Raw genomic sequence first — 17113 nt, forward strand, 5'->3', positions numbered from 1 at the left:
TATGGGGCGACCCATTTTCACAAGCCACAACCATCTTCTGTACAGAACAGTCGGAGCTTCCTCCTTCGCGAATTCATCTCGCTTCCTGTGCGTCTAACTTTTGGCAATCTTCCTTTCATGCAACTAAATTCTGTATGCGCATGGAGTGCGAAGCCCAGTAGGCATCTCTTACCAAGTATAGACACGGTACCATGGATTTACTTTTGTCCTCCGGGGATGGCGACAAGTCAGCCTGGTAGACAACCCAGCGGTAATCCCCGTCCTCGAGACCTTGTTTTCAGCCCTCATTCAAGCGAGATCCTACCAACTCGCCTAGAGCTACGACTAATGGCGAGTTGTTCCATCGCCACCTCAGCTGAACATGACCAGTCATGGATGGAAGGCAATGGCAATTCTTGATCTTCCTACCAAATCAGCTCCCATCGAGCCCGCAATCCTGATCGAAATTCCGCATTCATTGGTCCTAGCCCCGGTAACTCGGCCCGTTCTGGTGCAGTTGGGCTGGCAACTTTGAACCCGGTCCAAGCGGACAATGCCGACCTTCCAAATGAATTCATCAAATCTCACCCCCTTCTATTCATGAAAATGGAGCTGTCGACTATATAGAGTTCAAAGGCGTTTCTGGTCCCGACTCTATGGCTCAAGCTACAGTGCTTACAACAGCATTTGGACCGGGGGTGGGCTGCGTGTCCTCAATGGATTCGGTGAGCTGGCCCTCCTCCATCTCGAGTCGGCTAAAAGCCAGCTCGATTTTCTGCCAAGGTGTTTGTGTGTGTGTGTGTGTGGATGCGACTCCGTTCTGGATTCGTATATGCATCTTTGTGGACATTGTGCCATGTGGTTCTGGGGTAAAGCCGTAGGTTCGCACTCAGTCGACGGCGCTTGGAGCTCAGTGTTGGTCTCTCTAGTAGATAGTAACTACAGAGTAGAGGCTCTAAACTCCCTGCTGACTGCTCCAAAGACTCGAGAATATGGTCGGTTCTGCGCCAAGTTCTTTTCATTTCAGCCCTTGGCGTTGGAAGGTGCTCAGACCACGGCGCTGCTTATCCTAAGAATACCCAGAATGGCTCTCGGTGAGACAGGTTCCTTGTCCTTGTCTTGATCTTAGATTACTCTGTAGACTCTGCGGCGCTGATAGTGCAGAGAAAAACACTCATATAAGAACTGTCGTATCGCCCAGGGATAGAAGTCTGGGTCCAGTTCACTCTTCCTCAATCATGGGCCTTATGACCTTCTACCCACAGTAAAGCTGTACCATATGCCTGCCTCTGTTCCGGTTCCCTGCGTCTTATTTCCGTCATCTCCTTCCTTGGACCAATATCATACGGAGGACACTGTGAACCAGAATTCTGTCAGAGGTAGATGAAGACCATGGCCGGATCAACCGACACGATCCTTGTCTTGCACGACTATCTAGATGCATGATGAAGATCGTTATAAGAGAATACAAGGCGTTATCAAGAATAGCCCGGCAGCATTTGTCCAGATCAAGTAGTCTACTACCTAACAATATAACTCTCTGGTCTGAGAGCTCTTATTCTGACGAGTATACAGCTTCACCAATCGCCTTGTAGCACTTCATGTTATATCCTTTACTCTTTGACAATATACTATTTCCATGGATTCCTAGTAAAGATTTTGAATTTGAAGTCAACTGCCAAATAATCGTCCTCTTTTACACGAAAGTCATCTCAATTGGTGGACTGTGCTAGACAGATGAATATATATATATATACATATATATAATTGCCTGTCCGACCCCCCCTATCACCAACCACCTACCCATCGAGTGACCAGTCACTGGGTTAGATATTCTGCCTTTATTCTGACAGAGATGATAATAACTCAGTGTGATAGGAACATAGTCCCAATTCATTCACCAATGCAACTACAATCTTGCTCCAGATTCTGTATTCTGTATTCTGCATTCTGCATTCTGTGCTAAGCTTTTAATGGAGGGGAAGATCCACACTAAAAGCTGACAGCCACAGCACAGCCTAAACACTTTTATCACTGCCTGGAATCCACTTTCGTCCATTTATTCCGGTAGAATACCCCCAATAATCACCATGTGGCATCATGGTTTACAGAGGCAAACCCAGTCCCGGATGTGCCTCGTGTCGCGCCCGGCGAATCAAGGTACGTGGGCGCCTCTTCTCTCTTCACGATCCCCCCGACTGATTCGATTGTAGTGCGACCAACGGAGACCGTCATGCTCGCAGTGTCTCCGAGTTGGTCGGCAATGTACGGGCTATCGCGATCTGAATGCCCTACGGCTCCATGACCAGAGCGACGAGGTTGCGAGCAAATCCATCCAGCGTGCGCCTCCATCTCCGACCCCAGCATCCTTAACCCTCATCCGCATGGCGGTCCCTGCCACGGACCGTGCGCTGGCATTCATGTTCCGACATTACGTCGGAGATGCGCAGGCAGACAGTACCACCCGCGGCCAGCTGCGGTTTCTGCACGCCCTGTCCATGGAGAGCGCGCCGGCGTTGACGGCGTCGGTCCACGCGGTCGGGTTAGCGGCGCTGGCGAATATCCACCGGTCGCCGCGGTTGATGCTGGAGGCTCGGACGGAGTACGGCCATGCTCTGCGAGCCACCAGTGCTGCGCTGCGCGATGCGTGCACGGCGGATTCGACGCTGGCGGCGGTGGCGCTGCTGAGCATGTACGAGGTAAGGGCACGGGACCTTTCTGTTTGGGATTTTCGGAGATGCTAACGAACGCAGATTGTCAACTGCGGAGACTCCTCGCTGATAGGAAAATGGTCGAAACATATCCAGGGCGCGATGAAGCTAGTTCGGCTACGCGGGTCGAAGCAGTTGGAGAATCCCATCGGGTTGGAGATGTTCACCGTTCTGCGCATGCAAATGGTACGTGTCTACCCGCCCGAGGAAAGAGGGAAATGGACTCACACACACTAACCCCCTAACCCCCCCTCTCCCCCCTCTAGGCTCTGGACAGCATCTACCGCAAAGCATACACACCCGCCTGGCTACTCCAGCTCTCCCAGGAGGCGCTGATGCACCACGCGCCCGCGGAACGAGCCCTCGATATCTTCTTCGTGTATGTCGCCCGCGTCGGCGACTTTTGCGCGTCACTCCACTCGACTCAACCCGACCAGCCGCATCAGGTCATCAGCGAGGCCCTGGATCTCGACACCGCCCTCGTGAACTGGGCCATGACGCTAGGTTCCCGATGGACGTACACGGTGGTCCGCACCCCTCCCTCGTCCGACATGAGCTCCGCGCACCGCCCCGTCTACGGCGCCACCTACCACGTCTACCCGGACTCGGTGGCCGCGCTCCTCTGGAACTTCTCCCGGTTCGTCCGCCTGATCATCCACGCCGTGATCCACGGCTTCAGCACGAAATTCGCGCAGGCGCCCGCCCACGCGGCGCGGCGCACCGAGTACGCCACGCTGGCGCGGCAGAGCGCGCGGATCCAGACGCAGCTGGCGGAGGAGGTCTGCGCGAGCGTGCCGCCGCATCTCGGGCCGGAGGACGGGTTCAGCGGCACGGGGGCGCTGCGGTTGATCTGGCCGCTGTTCCTGGCGGGGGGTGCGGACGGCGTGGGTGCGGAGATGAAGGCGTGGATTATCGGGTGTTTGGAGCGGATTGGGGGCGCGGTGGGGATTCACCAGGCGGTTTTGATGGCGGGGCTGTTGAGGAGGGGAGGGCATTTGGAATTGTGGGATGATTGATTGATGAGGAGGGCACGCAGATTCAACCGAGGGTTTTGTACTGGAGTGAAAGCAAAACGGGAGAGTAATGAGATAGCATTGGGTTTCTCTGGCAGTCTAGATACTGTTGCGAAGTGCTACGAAAGTAACTGATATCCTACGCTTGAAATTTCGGCCGTATACATTTCATGAGACTTAGAGCGTGAGGACCTGAAACGTCCGTTTGGGAGCGATGTAAGGATCTAGAACTGTTAGCATTGTCCATCCATCCATCCATTCAACCACAGCGGCGATACTCACAGCTCTCCATCAACAGAACCTCATTCCAAAGATCCTCTGCCCCTCTTTCCCCGGGCTGATCAGTGTAGAAGAACCCCCCGACGAGGACGCGCGCCTTCTCCCACCCCTCTACCGCCAGCCTCCGCGCCATGTCCGTGAGACGGGCGACGAACCAGGGATGACACTTGTATCCCTGGGAGGCCATACCGCCGATGAAAAGCACCCAGAGCAGAAGCTCGGGCGCCTCATCGCGGAACCGCCCAAACTGCGGGACCAGACTACGACGCAGCGCCTCGACCATGAACTCCATGAAGGGGAAACTCTGGAAGTGCCAGATGCGCAGGTTCTGGTAGATCAGCAGGGAGTGGCGCAGGGGCTCGTGCAGGGGGTCAGTCTCTGTGTACTCGGTGGAGAGCAGCTGGTGCTCGAAGACGAGGAAGAGGTCATTGTCCGTGGGCATGACGATGGAGGGTTCCACCTGCGCCATCTCGAAGTAGATGATGAGCCGGCGGAGGACCTGGATGAAGGTCTTCATGCTGGTGTGAAGGCCTGGGTACCAGGAAGCTTTGAAAAAGTTGGTGCCGAGGGCCGAGAGGCTTTTGGGGGTAGAGGCGTGGTCTTTGGAGCGGAAGAGGGTGGATTCTTGGAGGATCTCGCTGCGCCAGCGGGCGGACATGGGGAAGGTAGGACGGCTGTTTTTCAGGGCGGCAGATTTGACATCGGCCCTAGGGTTGGCTGTTAGTTTGAGCGAGGGATAGGGGGGGGGGGACGAAAGACATACTGGTAGATCTTGGAGAGGGTCATATGGTCCAAGCCATCGAGACCGCCCAGCAAACCGATGAGTCGTTTGAGACCCTTCATGTGTGCTTCCAAGGCTTCGAAATTGGCGTCCACGGCCTGATTCCTTAGCCGTCAGATCAGAATCACTTGATAAAGGGGGGGAGTTACCCACCTCGATGGCGACCAGAGATCCCACAATCAACGTGGTGGACTCGGCTACGGCTTTGATCGGGTCCTGCAGGATGTTATTCAGGGCCTTGAGAGTGTTTCCCCGCAAGCGAAGGGAGTCTTTTGTCGATTTCTGGATCGCCTGCTCGGACACGCCGCTGTTCGACTCGAGGGTGGCCTGGTGGCCTGCTGTCAGGAAGAGGAGGGCCTGGAGCAGGGCGGGCTGGTTGATGGCCCGCTGCCACCACCAGATGCTCATACGGGCGGAATCGAGGGGATAGCATGAGGCGATGGTGTGGATACGGACTGTGGGATTTAGCAGTGGCTTTTTTATGAAGATGCAGAGGGCCCGTACAGTGTTGGAAGTAGAGATTCATGGAATCCGTCATCTGGACCGCAGACGAGGAAAAGGGGTCTACGAATCCTTGGCTCAGATACGCCTTCAGAGACCACATCTCCGACATGCTGGCCATCTGCTTGTAGGCACCCTGTCGGTTCTCCTCATCCCTGGGGTCTGTTGCGGGAGCGTTGGTCGGTTTGGACACGACTTTGGACGCCTTCAGCCGGGCGATCGAGGCTTGTTTCTTCCTTTGCTGGTAGTTTCGCTGGAGGAAGGCTTGTTTCTGCTTGCCGACGGAGGAGTCATGCTTGTCGGCTTGGGAGTCGATCCATAAGAAGCCCGGTTTGGCCTTGGGTTTGCAGCATCTGCTCCGGTCAGGGAGGATCGCCGGTGGGGAGCCTGTGGAGGAGGCCTGAGACTCGGTCTCTGATTCTGGGGAGGCACTCGAAAACGACGATTGTGAAGACATTGCTGCGTGGTAGCAATAGCACTGTGTTGGATGACAAAGCCCGCAGCAGGATCTCTAGAATGGCATCCGCACCTTTTAGGGAGCCAGAGCATCGTCCTGCACTGCACTGCATCTGCGTCATGCTTCAGTACGCCAACCGTATGATTGCGGGCTGAAGCGTTGCCCCCCCAAGACTCGATAGGAGGAGTTTCCCTTTGCAGATAGTCAATTTAGCGCTGCCAAATAGACTAATACCAATATCGCCGTCTTTTAGGTTACCCAAACCCACGTAGTTCCCTTGCACGCCACGGGAACGGCACGCCAATCAACAGGGACAATCTGCGTCGGGAGCGACGGGGCGTTGATAAAACACATCCAACCAGACGGTGTTTCTCCAGTAGTCAGCATTAGGTACTCGGTTACTAGCGACCGAAGAGGAATAGGGAAGGGGGGAGACAGATTGGTGACATTGACATGGGAAATTGGAATTGGAATTGGAATTGGAGCTGGAGTGTTTGTGTGTGGGTGCGTGTGTTCATGTGCGTGGAGAAAGACAAGTGGTAGTGGCATTTGTTGAGAGAACCCGAAATGACATTTGACGAGGCAACGAACACGGCCTGTCCAGCAGCCCTGGTATGTACAATGATCAAATCCAACGCCAACAAAGGAAATGTATAACTAGATTATTGAAAATAAGGAGTCTGGTAACTCTATAGTCGTAATGGGATCATAATAAGTGGCCAAAAGAAAAAAATATATATATCAAGGGTTGGAGGGGGAAAGGGGGAGAAGACTAACTCGGACTGCTAGGCTTGTCGTCTGTTGATCGAAACTCGTCCAACCGACGCCAAACATCGTCCAGCATCGTCCCCTTGTCCAGCGAGCACAGAGACGGGGGGGGCGAATCCTCCTCGGCCAGGGATGGCGTCCTGGAGTGTGAGGATCGAGGACGATGCATGAGAGCCATGATGATTTGCCATTGCTGACGCAGCGTTTTGACCTCGCTCCGGAGCGAGTCGTTCTCCTTGAGTAACCGGCAGACCTCATCCGTCCGCTGAGTGTATTGGTCGGAGAGCTTTTGGTATTTGGTCTGGAGATCCTCTGCCTTCGCCTGCAGAGTTTTCTGTTGCTGGTCCTTGCGCTCGCGGAACCGGCGCTGGGCCTCGCGATTCTGCATACGCCGTTTCACCTGTGAGTTTGATTGTCAGTGAGTGAGCTGAGACATTCGGGGCGGTCTAGACCAATAGCCTCCAGGGGATACAATGATACATACATTTTTAGTCTTGGAGTCATAGTGGCCCATGGTGTCGACGAGTGATTGCTCGAAGCTGCCTTCTTGCGAGGGGTGGGATTCGATGTCAACACCCGACACCGAAGAAGCGGCCGACAGCGATAATCCGTGGTTACCACGCATCGGGGCCATGGTGTTATGGTATCCCTGGACACCATAATCGTCCTTTGAACAAGATCAGCCATGCTTATCGGGTGTGGTGTTTGTTCGAATCTCGAGCTGAACTCACCAGTGCGTAGCCATAGTCCATGGGGACCGACATGTATGGCGACGGGTACGGTACGGCACCCGTATCTAACTGAGGTCGTTGCGCCATATCGGAAGAGTTCATTGGAGTTGGGGAAGTCTGGACGAACGAACAAAAAAGATGTGAGAGCTGGGTTTGGAAGTACGTTGCTGATTGCTGTTCTTCACCCATGAGGGAATCATAGCAGCTTTAAATAACGGTCCTTCTTCAAAATCAAGCTGAAGGCCAGAGTACCTATCTGATGACAGCTCGAGTACTGTACCTATCCCCTTGGAATAGTATCGTTTCAACCACCCAGCGAGAGAAGCAGCATGCCCCGAAAGGGTTTGGCGTGGGCTTCTTCAGGCGCAAACCAGATGGGCCAATCAGACGACGGACCGGGTGCTCTGAAATAAGTCTAGTCTGTGCTTCTAGTTCCGCCATCGTTGCATCGGAGATCCAGTGGTCTCACCCTGCCGTCTTCCCAAATCCCAATATCGCTTCCCGATTAACCGGCACCGCTGTAACCATCCCCCAAGCACCGCCAGTCCATTCGTCAATGACGTCCCTTGCGCAAATTCTGCAGACGAAGAAGCATGCCCCAAGAGAGCTAAGTGGAATCTGTCTCGAACTTTGTTAGAGTTTGACAGTTCGCCTATGCCTCATTAGTAATTTGAGTGCGGTGGTGTTCCGTTGTCTCCAGTCCTACGGCTCCCTCTAGTCTCTACTGTCACTGTGTAGTCTTTTCTCGCCAGTCACGATGGGACCCGGAGTGGCCATTCTCTCTCTACCTATCTGGATTCTGGTTGCCTGGTAAAAGGGATTACTCTGGTCTCTGAGTACTGACGGGATCCACTCGACTGATCCATGGCCCAGGGACGACTGACGAGATTGACAGGCGTCAGGCTGTCCACAGTCCACAGTCCACACACACACACACACAGCAATAGAAGAAGATGTTATTGAATGATACTAAACCTAGAAAAGAATCGGTTTCTGATGACATCTGCAGAGTATGATTTCACTATCTGGCTGGACCTTCCCCTCGCTTAGAGCAAGAAGATACTACGCCATCGATTTACACACTTGAAAAAAAAGAAAGGATAAGAATCTTCTTGGCGGCTTCCTCTCGAACCTCACAACGAAATTCGTCTTAACACTCATCTTCCGAGTCATCCTCGTCCTGCGAATCTTCCTCATCCTCTTCTGTCCAACCTTCCGGCTTGTTTTCTTCTGCTGTCTTGGCAATTTGATTGGTGAAAATGTCCAGAAGAGTCTCTTTGTGCCCTTGACTACAACGTGCTCCCAGCATCAAGTTCTCGCCGTCATGGCCAAGCTCTTCGACGAATGCACGTAGCATATTCTTAGCAATGTAGCGTCCAGGCGTGGTCCAAACGGGCTTTCCCAATTCTTCCCCCAAAGTAAAAGCTGCAGCCTGTCCTGGCCCTGCCTTCCAGGTGCGTCGGAGCACCTGAAGACAGTAGTGAAAATACAGGTACCTTGCGGCTGGTCTCTGTTTGCCTTTGAACACCAGTGGACGGTTGTCCAAGTCTCGCCACTTCAAGCCATTCGATGTGTAAATCTCATCATCTAACTCGGTCCAAGAGTGGTCGATAATCCTTATCTTATAGTCATGGATATATTTTTGGACCCATTCAGCCAGCATGTTATGAGATGGCCTGTCGGGGAGATCTGGGACAATCGCCAAAACACCGGCATCGAAATATGCTTCAATAACATTAGATAGCAAAATGCCGTTCCGGGACGAAAAGAGCTCTGGTGGCCGTCGATGGCCGAAGATTGAGTCCATTGCCGCTTGCCCATGTCGATAAGAAAATATATGTGATGCTGTGACATATCGTATGGGCACATAATCATGAAGCACGGGGCACCATGCTTTCTTTCCAGTCGTGTCCAAGCTCTCATAGTCTTTCAATAATTGGGTACGAAAGTTGGACTGTACACTTGAGTCTCTCTTGCCCATGCCCGTGTTAATTCCCAACCCCATGCGGCTCGTAGTAAACAATTGAATGAAGGCCTCTCGAAATCCTCTTCTGGGCTTGGATAATGAGAGTGCCTCTGTCTGAGCCGTATACGATGCAATCCGACGGTGCTGAGCCCGCATCTGAGCAAACAGATTGCGCGCTTCCTCAGATATAGCCCACTTGGACTCTTCCCCAGCAAATTCTGAGAGTGATATGATTGAGGTAACTCTTGTCTTTTCGAGGATCTTGCGTTCGACATCCACGGCAGCACTCCAAAATTCGGCATCGAATGATCCTTGCGCCTTGAGCTTCTTTCGGGCCGTTTTGGTCTTCTCCGCCAGTACCTCCAGCTCTTCGCGAAGAGCTGGTATATCTTCCGCCTTCCTTTTCTTCGGAACCACGAGGGGGGGCATATCTTCGAAGGCGGACATTGGCGTGGTGAGAGGATCGGTGCGTCTAATATATAATATTAGCTTGGCCGGGGAGAGTATCACTGTGCTTATTCGGCAACGACAATTGTAGTATTTCCTGAGCCAATCCGTGCATAAAAAGTTGTAAGGATTTTCTACTTCTACAAGATGGACTTGGAAGGATGCATCTACTGTTGATGCCTACTGTTGATGCCTAAGTTGAGTTCCATGGGTCCTCCTTCATAACACAGCCATGACCACGACATTCGGAAAGAACATACTGGGCGCAATGACCGGTCGATGTTCGAACAACCTGAGACCAGTAGAGCCTCATATGCATATGCAGGATGCAAAGTGACATCCCCTGAGCCTCTTAAGTCTCAAGTATTATATGGAATGATTGGTTACGAGAAGAGATTAAGTAGGTAGGCCCAGAGAGGCTGTGGCTGGTGATTTGCGGCTGTGCTGCAGACACGGCATTCTCTGCCTTCGCATTCCCAAAATGCTCATTCAGTAACCTATATAAGGATAAAATGTAGCATGCTCCAGAAGGCTCACAATCAACATGTACAAGGCCCTTCAAGCGATCTTCTCATCTTTCCTGCAGGCAATCTGGTGCCTGCCGCAATCTGTCCTCCGCCGTCCGATGGCATTGCCGCTGACGTTGGCGAGTGTCATCGCACAAGACCAATTTCCCCATCTCACCGACACCGAGGCCGTATTGCTCTTCGTAGAATCATTTCCAGCCGAAATTGCACACTTGCAACATGCAAGTGTGACTGTTGAATCTGGTTCGAGCACACCTCTGGGCTGCTGCGATGGCAAATCGCCCTCCGCCCTCATCTGCGGGACGGAACATGCCGAGGTCAACCGCACGCTGATCAGCATGCTGGCGCTCAAATGGCTGCTCGCGAATGACTACGACTCGTTCGTACGCGGCCAGCCAGAGGAAGGAGGCCGGTTGACCTGGGAATCGTTCCAGCAGATGCGAAGGACCTTCACCAGCCTGTCCCACGACGCGCTCTACGCGTTACTAGTCGCGACCATCATCGATGACATCGGGAAGGATCCCAATCTGTCTCACCAGGCAGACCTCAGTCACTCCGAGGTCGTCTACCACGCAGCTTCTACGGGTCGCATCCCGTCCCTTTCGACCGTCCCGAGCGCCAGCAAGGAGACCATCCTGCAAAGCCTACAGATCGGCAGCAAGCTCAACCTCTCGCAGCTGGTGCAAGGCGAATGCCCCCCGGCCAGTCTATCCGTGCTGCGCGCCGTGCAGAGTCCGTCAGCATTTGAAATGCGCGCCAGGGTGACGCTGCTCGATGTCGCCGGCGCCGGCGCCCACCGCGATGCGCGCGGCTGCGTCATGATGACCGAGTCGGTGAGCTCTACATACCTGCGCGCTATTGAGGTGGTGCGCGAGTTTCCTCAGGGTGTGTATCGCGATGAGCGCGCGTGCTACGACCGGATTCTGGAGGATCGGGCGGAGCTGCTGCACGGACAGGGCTTTGAGCTTCTGTCGACGCGGAGCGCGGACGAGCGGGCGCTCTTGCGGCTGTTCTGCATGGGTCGCGTGGGCTGCAAGGAGTCTGCTGTCGTGTTCCAGAGGGCGTTTGATGCGCTTTTGCCGACTGTGAGGCTGACGCTGGTGGACGGGCTGGGTGTGGATGGGATCGGTGATGGGGTGGCGGTGGTCCCTTATTATGCGCCCGGTTTGCTGGCCGAGGTGCTTCGGGGATGTCACGACGAAAAGGATGATGTTGTGCCTGCACTGTCTGCATTTTTACGGTTTCTCGCGCGTGTTTTTGGCTCCCAGCCACGGTCGGAGGACACGGGAGTCGTGGAACGCGACTTGTCGTTTGTGCAGGCTGTGATCAAGGATCGAGCATTTGCGGAAGACCCGTCTGTCCTGGATACCGTGCGTCTTCCTTGGATGCCTGTAGGCTCGCAAGTATGATACGTTCACGATACACAAATTTTCCGAATACGAATTGAGACGATTACCTAGAATTTACGCACATCATGATAGCTGAATTTAAGGATACAAGCAAAGATCGTCACGTCGTCATAAACCCATAAGATCGCTAGCTCGATGATTTCTCACCACTGGACCGCGGAGCTTCGTCAAGTGAAGGAGCCGCAGTCGGAAGCTGGTGGCTGTCCTGCGCCGCCTCGTGCATCAGTCGATTTTTCGCTGCGACGGCATCCCACTTCGAGCCCGGGTGGCAGTTGTCCCGGGCCTCATCCAGCCACTTCCGCCAGGCTTCGGACGATGGCGCCAGCTTGCCGTTGATCACCCAGTCCGTCCGTTCGGTCTCACGGATGGCGTACCACAGGGTCTCCGTATAGCTAGACGGCCCCTCGCACGAGTCCGATCTCGGTTTCACAACCCGGGATTTGATCTCGTATCGACTCATGTCCCACGTCGACTTGCGGTGCATCACCAGCGGCACCGCCCAGTACAGGATGTTCAGGATGATATAGGCTATGCCGATGGCCGCTTGCATCGTCCACCCACAGTTGCTGAATAGAAGCACCGACGCCATGAGCAGCACTGTACTCGTCCCTAGTAAGATCCGATGCCAAGTTTCCCCAAAGACGTAGCGACACTTTTCCGTACCCCCGTACAACTCCCGCGTAATCTCCTCCGAGCATTTAACCACCACGAACGCCCCGTTGCGCGTCGAGATCACGATATCACCACGCGGGACGCGCGCAGTTGTCGGTCGGTGGGAGAGCACGGGGTACCACTCGGAGGAGAGACAGGCCAGACTCGTCGATAGCGACATAGTTACGAGGGCGATCATGGCGACGCCGTCGTGGATGAGGCCCGCCCAGATGAAGAGCCCGATGGTCATGAAGACGGAAACCCAGATGACCACGTTCAAGGCACAGAGTTTCTTCACGGGGACATAGACGGGTTCTAGCTTCTGATTGCTCCAGGTCCACTTCCGCGGACCCGTTTCCTCCAGCTCCCTCGGTCCCTTCTTTGCGTAGTCGATCTCATACACTTGAAACTCGAAGTCTTGCAGAGAGGCGACATCATGAATGATATCGGCGAAGAAATTGAGTTCCGTCAGGTATATGCCCGACCGGACTCCTACAATCACCACATCTTTGACGGGGGGAAGACGCGCCGGTCGCTCGGTCTTCAGCACGGTCTGCGGGGCGGGGAGAAGGCGTGGCAGCCAGGCGAACGAGGAGGCGGTGATAATCTGCACATGTCCTTCCAGGGTCGACTCGCCGATGATGGCGAGCAGACTGACGATGTCGAAGCGCCAGCCATCCTGCGGCGATTGTCCGACCGGTGGGAACCATGACATTCCGGTGCGGAGGATGTGGAGGATGACAGGACGCAAAGTCAATTAAGAATGAAGGCTGAGTCTTTGGGTTCGAAAGGTTGAGCTAGTTAATTTAGCTTCACGAGACGGCTCGTATACGAGAGAGAGTTTTGTGGAATACAGTGATATGAGAGTTTCGATGGTCGACAATCAACATCCTTTCCAACAATTGAAAGGGCTGACAGATATTTATAAGAGGCTGAGATTGAGAAATCATCCTCCCACCTTGTCCATTTTGCTATACCAGATCCCTGTAGATGATCCTCTATAGTGACGACGTATATTGAGCTGGGAGCTCTCAGCCACGGTCTCATCACCAACCAAGATCGTTGGCTTGACGATCTTCCATCATAATAGGAGAGAGAATTTATGGAGGAAGCGGTCTTAGAGCCGATCCCACTCCTCGAGAGAAACAGCGAGTATAGCCTCGTGCTCAGAAAAAGAAAAAATATGGATTCTGAGCGGGATTCTCCACTCATCAATTCTGCAATGATACACGTATCTATGCCTGCAGACTTCATGCAGCTGCAGTCACTGTTTTGGGTGTCAAGTCGCTGCTGCGCCACAGGATTGGAAATAGTCCGAGCCTGTGGGTTCCTCTTGTCAGTAGTACTCCGTAGGCATCGGAGTGCCATTGCTCAAGGATAACATTCTTTGCTCAGTTCTTCTGGCTTGTTAGCTTGTTAGCTTGAAGCAGTGATGGCTAGATGACTGACTAAGAGAACGTGTTCATATTGATGTCTAGGCGACATTCACACTTCTATCTGCCATAGAAGACTATTGCTTGTCAAATGTTTCTTTAAGCCGCAATTTGAGGCTATTCATTCCCCATTCAAGAGCATATTTAGAATCCGAATGTCGGATTTCCGATGATTGGATGATACTGAAGAGCAAATCTGACACTCAGAATTATGTCAATTGTTGTCAGAGGCTTCATTGTACTTCACAGTCATGATCATGTGACCCGTGCCTGAACCAGGAATCAATTTGGTGCCTGGAAGATATCCTGGCGCCTCAGGCCCTCAGGCATCTGCATTCCTCCTTTTTCTCCGATCCGCTCCGGCCGCTGAACCAATCATGCGTAAGATTTGAGTTATCTGATCTGATGATCAGATTAGATAAACGCACACTGCCCATCGTTTCCATCGTCACCATCCATATCCTGTCGCAAGATGCAACTCTGCATGTCTTCGGCAAGGTAGTAGTTATTGTTCCTCGAAGAATTGCGACTAGTTTGATTCTGACCCCCAGCTTCCTATCCTGCGTCTCCCAATACGAGCGAGTCATGCATGTTCTCCAATCTTGAGCCGAACAGATGCCAATATTGTCTCACCCCGCCATCTTCTTTTCATGTCCCTTCCGCTTAGCATGCATTCTTCGTCAGCCATGTTGTTTCTCAGTTGGCTGCTTCTTATATACCAGATCTCCTTCACGTACGGCAAGGCTATACCAAGAAATGAACTTTGCGTAACGGCAATCGACACAGCTTATGGCTACATCACTTTTGCCGGACTCGCAAACAAAAATTGGCAGGAATATCGGTGCCAGAATACGCTCCGTGTTCTATCACTATATGCAGCATCCGAAAGATACTGTGATTTATCTGAGAAAGGCCCCGGCTTCGCTCAACTTCAGGCCCAATGTCGAGCATCAGGTTTAGACTTGATCCCTCGGGAGACGTTTGCAGCTAATTTGACGGATCATGCTATCAGCCGTATGCGTGTCATGGAATTCCGAGAGCTGCCAAAAAAAGAGCTAGTTGATACTCCTGTGCTGATTTCAAAATTGTATTTTGACCGTGTGTTTCGAACCATTGTACGTCTGAGCTCAATCATCACCGGAGGCGGCTAACAGAAAACAAGGATACTTGGGAGTTTGAACTTTGGTCCCACTACACATTCGGGTAAGTTGTTGCTGTATGGGGGAAGAAAACAAAAACTGATGAGATAGATACCTTGGATATGCATATTGGGCCGCTGTTATTATCATTGGGATGCTACACAAACTGGCAGTCCAAACTATCTCTTCTCGACGTATACAATCATCATTCCGACCACTCACCCCAATAGTATCGTTTTATCATTGGGTTCAAACTCATCTAATTGTCCCCGGTCAGCCTACCCTATATGGACGCCGACTGTTCTGGTGGACATTTCCCAGTCGCATTGATGCGGTTATCGTCAGCCTGTTCTGGATTCTAAGCATCTTTCTGTGCCTCATCGGATATCGAACATTTCCTGAGAATATCTAGTAAGTCATCCCCTGTTTTACCCAAGCACTCACTAATACCTACAGCTGGTCTGACATCTCTGCGCAATTTCTTCGCTATGCGGCCGACCGGACGGGAATTCTTTCATTTGCCAATATTCCTCTACTCTGGCTGTTCGCCGGACGGAACAATATTCTCATCTGGGCTACGGGCTGGAGCTTTTCCACGTTCAACCTGTTTCACCGGCATGTAGCCTGGATAGCTACTTTTCAGGCAGTGGCCCATACCGCCCTGTATACTGTGTTATTCATCGAAGGTATGTTTTCTCCTGTGCTGTTTGTTATCAACATTGCTCATACAGTTTAGCTGGCAATGCATGGAAGAAGATGCAGAAACCTTATCTTTTTTGGGGGACGCTGGTAAGCCCTTCTAACTGACTCTGTTTGCGACCATTCTAAGAGTGACACCTACCAGGCTATGGCCACGATGGTCTTCATCTTTCCGTTCGCAGTCGATTGGTTCCGTCGCAGGGCGTATGAGACGTTTCTTGTCCTCCATATTTTCTTTTCTATCGCAGCTCTGGTCGGCTGCTTCTAGTGAGCATTTCCCCTAATGCTAGGATCTTTCGCCTAACTCCTTTCAGCCATGTCATCATCTTTGAAGACCACGAATACTGGTTCTACCTATGGCCTGCGGTTGTCATATGGATTGCTGATCGGGTTCTGCGCTTGGTTCGCATTGTGCAATGTAACCTGCATATCCGATTTATTGGTCGAGATTACGTCCAATGCACAAGAAGTAGGGCCATTTATGACGAGGCGGCAGATGTTATCCGCGTGGAGCTGACACCTGGCTCCAACCTTCGTCCACGTCCAGGACAGTACTATTATCTCTACCAGCCCTTCCGATTCACGGGCTGGGAAAACCACCCGTTCACCCTTGGTGCCTGGTCGTATAAGCAGCATACTGGAGCTACTCCCGAGGGCAAGAATCACGACTCGGACGTATCACAGATACCACTTCTCTCCGACTCAGAAGATTCAGAGTACGGCTCTATATCCACTGACAAAGCAGGCAACGCTCAGCTAACACTGGTATTCTGGATCCGACCCTACGACGGCTGGACACGCCATCTGCGCGATCAGTGCATTCAGTCTCCCACCAGAACAATCATCCCTAAAATTCTCCTTGAAGGGCCGTACGGAGAGCAAGTTCCGCTCTGGAGGTACGAGTCTATCCTCCTCATCGCAGGCGGAACCGGAATCGCTGCCGCGGTCCCATACATTCAACTTATGCTTCAATCTTCTGAAGAGACATGCCCTCGAGAGATACACCTTGTGTGGACCACGCGACAGCCAGCGTTTATCCGGGATGTGGCAACGCGGGAGCTGAAGCACGCATTGGGAAGGAAGGAGTTCCGCGCCTCTTTCTACATTACCCCTTCCTCTTGCAACGGCCTTGCTGAGATCGCGGAAGATATCGAGATGTCCCAGGGGCGGCCTGACTTACAGAATCTGATTACCATGCAAGCACAAGAGGCAACGCTGAGTGCTTCTTCAATGGCAGTGCTGGTGTGCGGGCCGTCGGGGATGGCGGCCCAGGCACGGGCGGCGGTGCACCTGGCTCTCCGTCGGGGCTGTCTGCCAATTCGATATGTGGAAGAGTCTTTTGATTGGTGATCTGGACCACGGAGAAGGGTGCTTAATTTGACACGTACAACGTTTCAAAGCTTACATAGTACTGTGTAGGTGCTGCAGCCTGCATGACGGGGCTTTCCCAGGGACGGGTATATGCGCCGAAACGTGCCCTATCAGACAGATCCACAGACGTCAGATAACCCTCGCGAAGAAAAACAAGCCCCCAATCTGACATGCGCGGCGCGATGGGATTCCAGTTACCTGTTTGTCATTGAGCGGATGTGGATAGTCGGCTAATGCAGTCAGCATTGACA

General features: G+C 52.8%; 8 protein-coding genes across 8 annotated transcripts, besides 4 other annotated features; 3 read left to right on the forward strand and 5 right to left on the reverse strand.

Moving 5' to 3' along the window:
• Window positions 1-577: 577 nt before the first annotated feature.
• ACLA_018200 (uncharacterized protein) lies at window positions 578-829 on the reverse strand (the record flags this gene model as incomplete). Its single annotated transcript, XM_001268541.1, has 2 exons — window positions 578-598; window positions 659-829. The coding sequence occupies 2 exons, from the start codon at window positions 827-829 to the stop codon at window positions 578-580; spliced, it is 192 nt and encodes a 63-aa protein (XP_001268542.1).
• Window positions 830-1720: 891 nt separating this feature from the next.
• Window positions 1721-1745: a microsatellite.
• A 160-nt stretch (window positions 1746-1905) lies between these two features.
• Window positions 1906-1939: a microsatellite.
• Window positions 1940-2079: 140 nt separating this feature from the next.
• Window positions 2080-3706, forward strand: ACLA_018210 (Zn(II)2Cys6 transcription factor; the record flags this gene model as incomplete). The annotated part of the gene is made up of 4 exons (XM_001268542.1): window positions 2080-2139; window positions 2193-2678; window positions 2733-2876; window positions 2957-3706. The coding sequence occupies 4 exons, from the start codon at window positions 2080-2082 to the stop codon at window positions 3704-3706; spliced, it is 1440 nt and encodes a 479-aa protein (XP_001268543.1).
• Window positions 3707-3880: 174 nt separating this feature from the next.
• ACLA_018220 (uncharacterized protein) lies at window positions 3881-5721 on the reverse strand (the record flags this gene model as incomplete). Its single annotated transcript, XM_001268543.1, has 5 exons — window positions 3881-3927; window positions 3986-4689; window positions 4746-4861; window positions 4917-5218; window positions 5268-5721. 5 exons carry the CDS (start codon window positions 5719-5721, stop codon window positions 3881-3883), a joined length of 1623 nt encoding a protein of 540 aa, XP_001268544.1.
• Window positions 5722-6180: 459 nt separating this feature from the next.
• Window positions 6181-6204: a microsatellite.
• A 289-nt stretch (window positions 6205-6493) lies between these two features.
• ACLA_018230 (bZIP transcription factor) lies at window positions 6494-7307 on the reverse strand (the record flags this gene model as incomplete). The annotated part of the gene is made up of 3 exons (XM_001268544.1): window positions 6494-6889; window positions 6974-7138; window positions 7221-7307. 3 exons carry the CDS (start codon window positions 7305-7307, stop codon window positions 6494-6496), a joined length of 648 nt encoding a protein of 215 aa, XP_001268545.1.
• Window positions 7308-8370: 1063 nt separating this feature from the next.
• ACLA_018240 (uncharacterized protein) lies at window positions 8371-9633 on the reverse strand (the record flags this gene model as incomplete). The annotated part of the gene is made up of 1 exon (XM_001268545.1): window positions 8371-9633. One exon carries the CDS (start codon window positions 9631-9633, stop codon window positions 8371-8373), a length of 1263 nt encoding a protein of 420 aa, XP_001268546.1.
• A 167-nt stretch (window positions 9634-9800) lies between these two features.
• Window positions 9801-9828: a microsatellite.
• Window positions 9829-10177: 349 nt separating this feature from the next.
• Window positions 10178-11569, forward strand: ACLA_018250 (uncharacterized protein; the record flags this gene model as incomplete). The annotated part of the gene is made up of 1 exon (XM_001268546.1): window positions 10178-11569. One exon carries the CDS (start codon window positions 10178-10180, stop codon window positions 11567-11569), a length of 1392 nt encoding a protein of 463 aa, XP_001268547.1.
• Window positions 11570-11696: 127 nt separating this feature from the next.
• ACLA_018260 (uncharacterized protein) lies at window positions 11697-12935 on the reverse strand (the record flags this gene model as incomplete). Its single annotated transcript, XM_001268547.1, has 1 exon — window positions 11697-12935. One exon carries the CDS (start codon window positions 12933-12935, stop codon window positions 11697-11699), a length of 1239 nt encoding a protein of 412 aa, XP_001268548.1.
• Window positions 12936-14339: 1404 nt separating this feature from the next.
• Window positions 14340-16841, forward strand: ACLA_018270 (ferric reductase family protein; the record flags this gene model as incomplete). Its single annotated transcript, XM_001268548.1, has 7 exons — window positions 14340-14768; window positions 14816-14856; window positions 14904-15203; window positions 15249-15478; window positions 15529-15581; window positions 15637-15758; window positions 15806-16841. The coding sequence occupies 7 exons, from the start codon at window positions 14340-14342 to the stop codon at window positions 16839-16841; spliced, it is 2211 nt and encodes a 736-aa protein (XP_001268549.1).
• Between the last annotated feature and the right edge of the window lie 272 nt (window positions 16842-17113).

Source organism: Aspergillus clavatus, genomic scaffold, assembly GCF_000002715.2.
Source record: "Aspergillus clavatus NRRL 1 1099423829805 genomic scaffold, whole genome shotgun sequence".
Lineage (NCBI taxonomy): Eukaryota > Fungi > Ascomycota > Eurotiomycetes > Eurotiales > Aspergillaceae > Aspergillus > Aspergillus clavatus.